The 11386-nt window shown below is 41.7% G+C and overlaps 1 protein-coding gene across 1 annotated transcript in view; it reads right to left on the bottom strand.

Moving 5' to 3' along the window:
- LOC108892826 (potassium voltage-gated channel subfamily H member 3) overlaps window positions 1-10540 on the bottom strand; it is a 29490-nt gene extending 18950 nt beyond the window's left edge. The window contains exons 1-3 of the mRNA XM_018690553.2: window positions 10354-10540; window positions 686-919; window positions 420-551 (exon numbers count right to left, since the gene is read on the bottom strand). Of these exons, the coding sequence (XP_018546069.1) occupies window positions 420-551; window positions 686-919; window positions 10354-10429 (442 nt within the window). The 5' untranslated portion in view covers window positions 10430-10540. The remainder of the gene's footprint in view (window positions 1-419; window positions 552-685; window positions 920-10353) is intronic.
- Between the last annotated feature and the right edge of the window lie 846 nt (window positions 10541-11386).

Consider the following 11386-nt stretch of genomic DNA (forward strand, 5'->3'; position numbering starts at 1 on the left):
CAGTTGTACCACAGCCAAACAATCTCAGACAGGGTGAGCTGTTTGATTTGTTGTGTTGAACTGTGGGAGAATTTGCAACTTTAATATACACTGTTCAGGCCGACAGTAAGCACACCCTCTCTGAGTGGGAGTAGTATTGTAGGACTATGGGAATGTCTCTTGTCAGTGGTGTAAACACAATCTGAACTGGTGCATTTCAGCTGATCAGTTATATACCATCAGTCCTGACAACAGAATTGACAGAGGGTGTGCTAAAAGAGTAAAATGGGGTAGTTACTCCTGCTCCCAAAGCACCTTTGTAATATCACCCATCATGTCTGCAGCTAGATTTGTGCCCCAGCTGCACAGCCTCTATTGGATCATTTCATGTGAATTACTTTGTGCCTCACTTTCCCTTTCTTTTTCATGCTTTCTCTCACCAGTGTCAGATTCATTGCCATGGTCCAGGTCCTTATTTTCAGTGATGTCCTTATGTGACACCAGGAACAGGACCACCTCGCTCTTCTCATTCTTTATGGGCACAATGTCCAGGAGACACCAGAACTTGGAGCCTGTTCAAAGAAAAGAGATCAGAATATTCCAGCCTCAAGGGAAAAGACCCTGAAAAGATAAGATATTTTTGACTGACACCACCAGTATTAAACATGATTTCATTTGACAATATCCTAAAGCAAATCAGCCTCACCGCTCTTCTTGTACAGGATGATCTCAGTCTTGAACTCCCGCCGCTCGTCCAGGGCCTTCTGCATCTGCGAGGTCAGGCGGTCGCTGGTCTCGCTGCCGTACAGGAAGTGACACATGCAGCTCTTCTGCATCAGCTCGCCGCGGGCGAAGCCAGTCAGCTCACAGAAGCCATCCGAGCAGTAGACGATGGGGTAGAGGGACTGGACCTGGGCGTTCCCCAGGACAAAGTTACTGTCTGCAGGGAAGATGGGGAGCAGTTAGACGAGCACAAGCATCCATCACTTGTATCAAAGACTAAAGAGACCCTATTAGAGCGAAATGAGCAAGCAGTTTAATCTCATTAGTATGAAATCAAGCTCTCTGCCAGTGAATCTAAATGTGATTTGAAACAGGGTTTGTAAAATAGCAACACAGCCATATAAACTGATATAAATATATACTGTGTTCTGCCAGTTGGCTTTGTGTTAGCATGCAGCAACTACAATTCCCATGAGACTCACTCAAGGCCTCGTGGGAGTTGCAGCTGTCAAATGCTAACAACATAATCATTCACAATAAAAACAAAGCCAGCAGGAAGCACCATGCTGCAGTTGCGAGCTGTGCCTCTATGGGCAGTTTTGTTGCACGTCCGGTCACATTCGGACCATCATGCTTTACTCAGCCCGTTGGGGTCATCACCTCTAATTTCACAAAGGTGTCATGTTAATTCAGAGAAAACATAATTAAAATTTTACGCACGCTGTCCCTTTTATTTTATTCTCACTCTCTGAAAGGCCTCGGAGTTAATTCTGCTCACTTTGAAGAGCACTCCTTGGGGAGAATTTAACATGCCTGCTGCTTTTCAATGAACTTCAAATCATCTCCTTTTCTTCATCTCCCGCCTATTGTTCTCTTCAAATAATCTTGCTTTTCCTTTGTTCGTCTCATGCGTCTTCTCCACCTCTCTCTGCCTCTGTGCCCTCTACAATACTTTCAGCAGCAGCAGCTTCTTTATCAGACATTGTAAGGAACTGGGCCACACAAATAAAGTTGATTTCACTTCTCCACAGAGCTCAGGCATCCCAGATGGTTTATAAGGTTTTTTTTAGTGCAGAATAGAAACAAATAAAATCACTTACATACTGTATATCAGTGTGGGAATTTGGGATCTTCCCAGTCACAATCATTTTTATCCTTTTATACGCTCATGCAACTCATAATTGTATATATCTGACTGAGTCAAAGCAACATAATACTTTACTCTTTTCACACAGTCACATTGCATGTATGAAATCATAAAGATGGATAGTATGTGATGTATTTATGAGGCCTACCAGCCAGTCTCATCCATGACAGCCATACCAAACAGTGACACCAGCTGTAAAATCACATTTTTATTCACCCACCAAGTACTTTTTGGGTGTCTGTATTGAGTGGCTCTCTCCCATAATGCTTTAAGTGCTATTCCAGAGACTGTTCTGCTTTTACAAAATGAAGAAATCAAATGCAAAGCCACCATGTGGAGAATATCTGAATGGTTGTAGCATCTTTCACATTATTCTGAAAGAGAAATGAGGCTGTCCTGGTCAAAGCCTACTCATCTGTCTGCCACAGTGTCTTTTTTTTCCATCAACAAAGTCAAATCCGACTCATAGTTCCTCCATAATCCTGGATTACATGCACATGTTTTTAAAATTAGTTCTACCTACAGTACCAGTAATGGTAACTGTGGTTGAGGTTAGGCAGCTGAAACATTTGGTGAAGGTAAAAAGATTGTGTTTATCACCAAAAAAGAGAGAAATAAGTTATCATATTTGTGTCAAAGCAATCTGCTCAACAAAAGAGCTATTTCACGACTGTTTGATGACTGGAGTTATTCATATTATATCATATAACAGCTCAATAATGTACCAAAAATGTTATTTGCCATCAATAAGATAGTATAACTTGATATATCCAACAATATTCCTATTTTGTTTATATAAAATACAAAAGCAAACATGCATGTAAACATATGTAAGTAGACTGTCAGGCTGAGATGGAAGCAGCAGCTCTGACAAATGGTTTGACAGCCTGAGTTATGGGGACAATCTTGAATAATTCATTATAAAACTGAGTTAGGTATGATAGGTGACTCGCACAGCCAAGGCATTCATTCCACCGAGATCATTAAAGTCCATACATAAATGGATCTGGAAGAACGGAGCGCTCATTTTGAGGAATGTGAGCAATATAGGACGAGAGAACAGGCAAGCAAATGATTGAAGGAGAGAGACAGATTGAGTGAGAGAAAGATGAATTAGTGGAGATGCAGAGAAAGTGAGATTGCATGAAGATGAACTGGGGACAATGAAATTTAATAATTCATGTATTAATAAAGCATGTCCAGTGTAAACGCTCTTGCCAAAGCTCTTTGGAGCACCACTCAGAAAAGAAGCAAACTGCTCAAGAGGCACATTGATCACAATAACACAGCTGAAAAAATTAAGTCCTGCAACATATGTTGTGTTTAAAGTGATACATTGCTCATTAAGGCTGAAGAGGAGTTTCATATTTCTACACATTCACTTATAAAGATAGCATGTATACCTCTGACAACAGAGCAGAAATAATATCACTGGTCTAAAACCTCAGTAGGTTGAGGTTATTAGCCACTTTTTTGACATACAAGCTAGCTAACGTGCAAATCTCAGCAGCAAAGAAGATCAAAATGTGAATTTAAAAAAACACAGATTACCTTTTTTATTAACTTTAGGAACTGTTTCAGATTTGGAGTCAGATAATAAGTGTTATATTCACAGAAAATATCCATAGCCAGCATTTGCTTAGTTTAGTATAAGTAGTAAATATATATAGCTGCAGCTTGGATTTGGCTAGCTTAGCTTAGCTTAGCACAAAAACGGGGAAACAGCTAGCCTGGGTATCTACAAAGGCGACAGTATTAAGCCCAAAAAAACAATTAACCTGCTCACAACTATCACAACTAGTTGTTTTTACACTTTTTGTACAAATTAAATAAACAACTTGTTTTTTTTGTTGTTGTTGTTGTTGTTTTTTTACTTTCAAACGGAGCAAAGCTAGCCGTTTCTCCATTTCTACTTCTTGTGCTAAATTAAGCTAGCCAAGCTAAGTTTGACTGTGAAAACTCACTGTGTATCATGAAATAAGTCATCCTGCTTTTGTCCTGTGATGCTATTTGTGCTTTACAGCAGAATATATGCGCAATGACATTTACATATGAGGTTATACATGTAAATATATAAGAAAAAATTCCATATTCTCAGTAGGAAGCCATGCACATACCCATTGCGTGTTTTGTCAGAGTTGTGTCTCGTCACATATTCTATTCGTTTCTAATCTTCATGGACAAAATCTCCAAGTGTTGCCAGAGGGGTGGAGAGTGTCAGCTATGAGTCTGCTGTGGTGGCCTCAGGACTGCATATCTGCTTTTTGCAGATGATGTCATTCTGCTGGCCTCATCAATCTGCTTAGCCTGCTGCGACTGTGACCCTGCTCCCAGTGATGGAAAATGGATGGATGTACATATCATACATATATTAATCACTGGAGCTAGGAATAGGAGCTGTAAAACAGTTTAATTTATCAGCAAAGATCACCACCATCACAGCTAAAATTGTTTTAAATTACTTATTCTGTGGTATTTAAATTCACAGACCAGAAAAAACAAGATATTAAATGCCATTGGAAAGTATTTTCACTGCCTGATGCACCGTGTTTCAGTGGCAGTTCATGCTCCTGTCTAGGGCCATATGGACTCCAAATAGTGCTGTTACCTGCAGAGGGACTCCAAATCAATCAGACAGTAGGATCTTTAGCTAACAACAGCAGATTTTTTCCCTCTAATTATAAACAGGCTTATTGAGGATTATTTTGTGGCTCTGTTAAAGAGTCATATGTCAGCTCAACTTGTCAGAATCACATGTTGAGCTGCTGCTTTTTGCTGCTCAGCTTCTTGTCTAAATTTGCAACCATGAGAACAACAGTCCACTGTGGGACTGCAACAAGTGTGAGGCCGTGTTACTCATATAAAGCCAGATGGATCTGTGGCGACAACAGCAACAGCGGTGTCATCTCCTTGTTGTCAGTTTTACCAGGTGTGCTAAATAGATGTAGAAATGGCTGTAGTAACATCTGATCATTCAAGCTGCTCCGCGAGGCAGCCGGGGAGGGAGGCTGTCCACGATTTTAAACAGAGGAATGATGCAGCTGGCAATTTTGAAGAGTGTGACAGAGTATAATAGGATTTGATGAATCACTTCGCCCAGAAAAAAATAGGCTTGTACTTTTGAGATGATTAACTGGTAGAATAGAGGAATATATTAATATTTAAGAGCAGAGAGACCATTTTGCATAAAAACAAGGGGAGTGCTTTCATATCAGGCTAAAATAGTGGCTTTTACTGGGCCTCTTACACTGGAGCTTTCAGGGGGGAAGAAAAGGGGGGAAGAAAAGAACTAGTCTGGTCACCCTTCAGTTTGTGACTGCTGAAGATATTGTAGCCTCAAAAACTGTGTCTTTCTTCTTCACCAGTCAGTGGCGAATGATGTATCCATACACCAACTCATGCAGGTGCATTTGCATGTCGACACACTGTACTTTAACAGTATTTGTTGTGTTGATGGATAGGAGAAATATATCTGTAACTGTAAAACTGAGTATGTTTATATTTCTGAAGCACAAAACCAAATAACTATTGAGCTGTGTTGCACAATACCATTAAAATATGAGGGATGCAGCAGCATGAGCCTCCAACATGGCCTAAGTCTTTACACCTGCAGCTGTGGTGCTTTCTGCCTGTGCAAGGTTACACTGTCCAGTATGTGTATAAAGTGGTCAGCCCCATACTTAAATCACCATTCTCCCCCTAAAGACGTGCTCTGGTTACAAAGAAACACTTCCTGTCCTCCATCATTTTGCTCCCACTCTGGCCCTTATGCCGTGATCCTATTTTCCTGTGTTGTATTCATTTTCTGCACACTCCCCAGGCACTAGGCAGGCCTGTCACACCACACTGCGATCCAGGTGTAATAACGTGTGAGCTGAACTACAGAACCACTCAGACTCAGCCCCTGAGCAGCTTAGGGAACCCCGATAAACCCTGGTACTGATAACAGTGACAGCGACAGCCCGCCACAATACATTCACCACCATGCACATTGTAAGATGAACACACTCATACCCCACACGTGTTTGTTTACAGCACTTTTTAAGGACACTGCTTTGACTTACAGTGACTTTCAGGAGGCTTACATCCTAAACTGGACCACGCCCAATCACAGCTGAATATCTAACACTGTGCACACATAAAACCTGAAACCTGAAAACTTAAATACAGCACCTTTAAAATGTAAAGGTCAAAAACACTCTGCTCCCACACAACTAACAGTCTGTCTTCGCATCTGTCATTGAGTCGGTCATAATGGTGGAATAAATTTATTGATAAATATCTGAATTTCATCTCAACAACATCGTGTCATTGCTGAAGTCAGTGCTGATGAAATATTGATGAATTTCCAACATGGGGTGCAGCTGCTTCGTTGCTGAACAACAACAACAAAACTAACTGTGAGGCTCTGAAGAAATCCAATTAATTCCCTCTGGTGCTGAGACCAACCCTGACCTCTGTAACCCAACCCAGATGAAGACAGTTAATGGTTTTTGCTCAGTACAAATGAAATCAAATTTGTGCAGTTTCCGAGCAGTTAGGAAGCTGCCCCCAATCGTTTCTTTTATGAAACTTAAGTGAAAATGTGCATCCAATGACAACACTTCCCACAAACATAAACATTTGTATCCACGCCAAAGAAATGAAAGGGAAGAACACTGACAGCAAGATGACTCCTGAATGTAGGATTATTTGTTCAACCAGCTTTCAGATGTGTTTGCTAAACTTTAACTGAAAACACATATTCACTCTGCATCAGCTTCAAAACTTTATAGCCCACGGCTTTTGTGCCAGAACTCGCCTGACATAAACACAAAACTCTATCACTCTGAAGTCACTCATTTTTCTTCCAAGAGAGTGAAAATCCAGGCGAAACTACTGTATCACCTCCAGTAAGTGCATGAGCATCATCAAGATGACAAGATAATAGACTTACATCTTTTTAAACTTTTAATTTGTGTTCTTCATGAGGTATTTTCAAAGCGATTATTTGCTGCCTTTTCTCATTGCTGTCGACTGAATCCCTTTGGGGTTTTAAACAGTTAGTCATTTTTAATTCTTAATCCCTGTGGACTGTAATGTGAAATAGCTGTTGGTCATTATTTTTAGACATTTTACAGGCTAAATAATCCATTGATAAAAAGTCAACAAGTTAATCTAATGATAGATAAACCTTAGCCAGTTTTCATTTGTGCATCATACAGTAACTGTTTGAATTTATTACCCACAATTATTGTGTGTAAAGGGAAATGAAAAGGAATAAAACTTTATCCATTTGCAAACAGCCAGTTTATAGTCCAGACTTTTATTGGAGCATTGTGTGTATTGAACACACATAAATCAAACAGTCTCCCACATGATGAGGCGTTTCATTTACATTTGCTATCTTATTGTGTTTTTAATACGTGAGTAATTGAAATCCGTAGCCTTTCTACAGATAAATATGCAGTGGTGGATTGGGATCTCGCTGGGTTAAAAAGGGCTCCAGCTGAAGCTTTTTACCGCAACGTAAGAGGAGAAAAAAAGAGAAATTCCCTGGAGTCTCCCTGGTTATCTTGCTGCATTAATGTTGTATGGAAAATATGGAAGATCCCAGCTTCTGACCTGAAAATACTGTTTTGCTCAGTTGGCTTTTAGTACGTGAGAACTCACTATCGTTCACAATCAACATGCACTTTGTTGTTCTTCCTGGTATCACTTTAAGTCATTAGTGTGATGATATACAATACTGTAATATAATATCCTTCTTGGTCCATTTTGTTGAGTGTGTTTTGGTCCATAAAGGCCTTTTTTCTTCTCTGAACTAACACAAACTCTTTTCAACCCCTTCCACTCCTCAACACTTTCTTGGCAGCACCCCACAGACAGTCACATACAGTTATACAGTTATTTGGTTGGAGAAGCACCTCATTAAAATTCCCCTACTGTGTTTTTTACCACGGGCCTGCCAGAAGGTTAGGGAACAAGGGTGTAATCATGAATGAAGAGCTCAATATGAGCATCATTCTAGACTTCATTTTCTCACACAAGGTCATCGAAGCATGAGGGGCTGCTGCTTATCAGCTGTCATCATTCATCTACAAAAAGTTGTATTTGTTCACTGAAGCTGGTTCAGATTATGAGTAACACTTTATACGAGCAGAAAAACAGGCATATGCTGATATTTAATGAACCAATCTTAAACAGCATAAGAACTGGGACTCATTATTTTTATATTGTTATAGGTTGTAAAGCAAAAATGTACATATAGCATCTTTAAAATGATCTGCTACATATGTATAATTAGTTTTTCATGTGAAAATAGTGGTGGCAGGGAAGCTTCTGGATAGACTTAGTAAATCTAATCAGCAGACAGGTACCAGCAGAAGGACTGCAGCATCTTTGGTCATTGAGGCAAAAGGAAAGGAAGAAAAAGGAGGCTGGAGAGACCATGAGGACAGACTTTTGTTTGTCTTCCATGCTGTCAGACCACTCAGGACAGGGACTCAGATTTTTGCCAGGGCGGCTCTCAGAGGGAAAGTAGAACTGCTAAGCTTGTCTGGGATTAATGCAAGAGACGCTTAAAAGAACTCTTGAACCCAAAAAGCGCTGCAGTGGTTAAGTGCTCGGGGTGGATAAGACCCTGGAGGCTCGGATACTGTCGGGCTGTCTTGACTGACAAGCCTTTTTGGTGTCGTGAAGAGGTTGTTTGTGCCTGTGGGCTGGCTAAAGGAGACGGTGATTCACATCTTTTAAAAGGCAGACGAGAGGGTGATCTCATTGCAGAGCCTTCACAAGAAAGCTCATTCCAAGGTGTCGGGGAGGAGGATCCGGCTGACACTTCAGACTCAAGAGGGCCAAAGAGTATTCAGTCCTGGTTGTGAAACAGTAGACCAGCTCTTTACTCATGTAATAATACAGGAGGGCACATGGGAGTTATAGGGGGTGCCATGGGAATATAAAGTGCAGAGGCTGCTGCTCAGGACCTTCTGATCCTTGTAAAATCAGAGCCAGAGCTGTTGCATGTTCTCAGAACACCCTAATATCAGGTCCTAAGAGGTGTTCTCAGGTGAGTTAAGGTTTACTATCACTTGGTGTAGCAGGAGGAGACTGATGAAGTGGGTGAAATCTCTGCTCTACCAAAGGAGTCCTGTGTCTAATGGATCTCCTCCTGCCAGCCTGTACGCTCAGGCTGCTGAGAGTGATCAGATACAGGGGCAGTGCGATCTGTTCCACGTTCAGATTAGAGGAGAACTGATTGCTGTTGACACAAAATGAAAAATTCTAATTGAATCAGTGCTATCTCATAAAACTTTGCCCTCAGGGAACATACAGAAAACATCACATACCTACGGATGCCACTGAATATTATCCGATGATCAGATTAGCACCCTCTAAACACTTAGCCACAGTAATGCTACGATAATCTACACAATTTCAATGTATCTTATTGTATTTTACAGCCGGGTGTCAGGAAATAGACAGATCCCTTGTACAGTACATCATTCATCCACACATTCTGTCAGCTGCTCAGTCCTGCCTGTTAGTTTGCACCTTCAGGACTGTGTTATGTAACAGTGTTAAGCTATAATAACTGCACTTTTTATATTGACTGACAGTGATTTCTTGGAGTGGTCCCGCTTTCTTACCTGATCAGGCGGTCTTGCCTAAGGTGTTCAAATTTACCATCAGGACCTTCATCAAGACCTTCAAGTGTTGTGCTCAGATTCCTAAATGAATGTGTTTAATCACATTACCACACAAATCAGAGTAGGAGTAGAGAGCTAATAGGGGTGCAGCACCTTTTTTTTTTTCTCTGAGCCCACCTACACCTGCAGCAGGTTAACCCCCTGTGAGTGTATGTGAAGTGTCTCTGATTGTGTCTGCAGTAAAGGCTACAGCAGATTGAGTGCAACCTTTTGAATTGATTGACGGTTCTCGGTTGGGAGCTGCAAACGAAAGGCCTTTGAATGGTAATTAATACACTGACTCATAGCATGAATTAACATTGTACATTAACGGGGAGTCGGTGCGTTACAGCTGAAACATATTATCACCATAGATACAGACAGGAAACCACACATTTGCATAGAGAAAAGTCATGCCCTCATTTTTCCTCACAGTTTGTTGACTGTGACGAAGGTTAAAATGCTTTAATGTTAAAATCTAACTTCACACCATCTGCATTTTTGTGCATACAATGAGAGTTTGTCATTTATTTTTTGCATCTGACCAGAATCTGTGAGGACCCAAAGACTATGGTTAATTCATCTTTAACTCAGGTAGGTGCTTCATGAATTCTTAATATGTCAAACATCAGTCTGTGCTTTCATTCATCATAATTCATTCATCAGTCAAGGTATGAGCACGCCTGTGGCCTGTGTGTGTGCCCTCAACTCCCACTGAGCACTTTACAGGTGATTGGAGGAGGACTTCAGAGTAAATAAACTGCTTCAGAAATCCACTGCGCACCACAGAATGAGGGAATGAGGGATAACTCACTCACAAAAATCAAATGTACTCACGGGTCCCATCGAAACGTGTGGCGATGGTGTCCAAGAAGGTGTTCTGTGGCGCGATCAGACCCCGCATCACCGGCATCCGAGAGCGGGTCGAGCCGCGTCTCTCCCGCCGCTCCGAGCCATGGCTCTCGCCGGCGGTGGACACGAAGCCCGGCAGGAACCTGGACGAGGTCCCCGGCGCTCCTCCTCCTCCTCCTCCTCCTAACCCCTGGAGGAGGGCGCCGAGCCGAGACACCCGGGACTCCACGGTACCAAAAAAAGCTGACCACCGACCACCGCGAGCAGGTGATCCCCTGAAGAGGAAGGAAGAGAGGACGCCGCTGGAGGCTGGAAGGGGTGAGGACGGAGCGGAGGGATGGATGGATGGATGGAGGGGGACCACTGCGAGGATGGTCACATTTACGCACGGGTGTACTGCAATGCAATCCTCCTCTCCTCTTCCCCCCTCCTCTCTTCCTCTCTTTCTCTCTTCCTCTCTTACACAAACACTTTCTTCTCCCCAAACATTTTCCCGCTTCAGCAGCTCTGGTTAAACAAGCTTTTCCATCTGCTTTTCCCTTTTTTTCATTTCCCCCCAGCCAGTGCACCCCCTTCTCCCTCTCTCTTTGAAAATCTCTTTTCACCTCTCCATCCTTTGATGCTCTGATGAATGCCTGTTTAAAGCGGAGGAAATGAAAGTGTTATATTGTCTTTATTTTGGGTATTGCTTATGAATATTTCCAGCAGTGTGTGTCTGCCATGTTTCACACTTGAAGCTGCAAAATTTGTCACTCCAAGAACGAAATGAATAATTCAGACAGGATGGACAAAAGATTAAAACACCACTCTTTGTGTAGTTGAATACTGGTGATGAATATCACATTTCATCCAAATAGTATACTCCATATGTGAAATATACAAAAACCACATGTGCATATGCAAAATTTGCAAAGGGATGCATTCCAAATGATGTATTTTCTATGCATACAACATGCCAAAAACTATGTCGCAAGGCTGAACTGCATGAAACAGCTTTTTTAAGGGTTTTTGCTGGGTT

This window comes from Lates calcarifer, linkage group LG7_2 (assembly GCF_001640805.2).
Source record: "Lates calcarifer isolate ASB-BC8 linkage group LG7_2, TLL_Latcal_v3, whole genome shotgun sequence".
NCBI lineage: Eukaryota > Metazoa > Chordata > Actinopteri > Centropomidae > Lates > Lates calcarifer.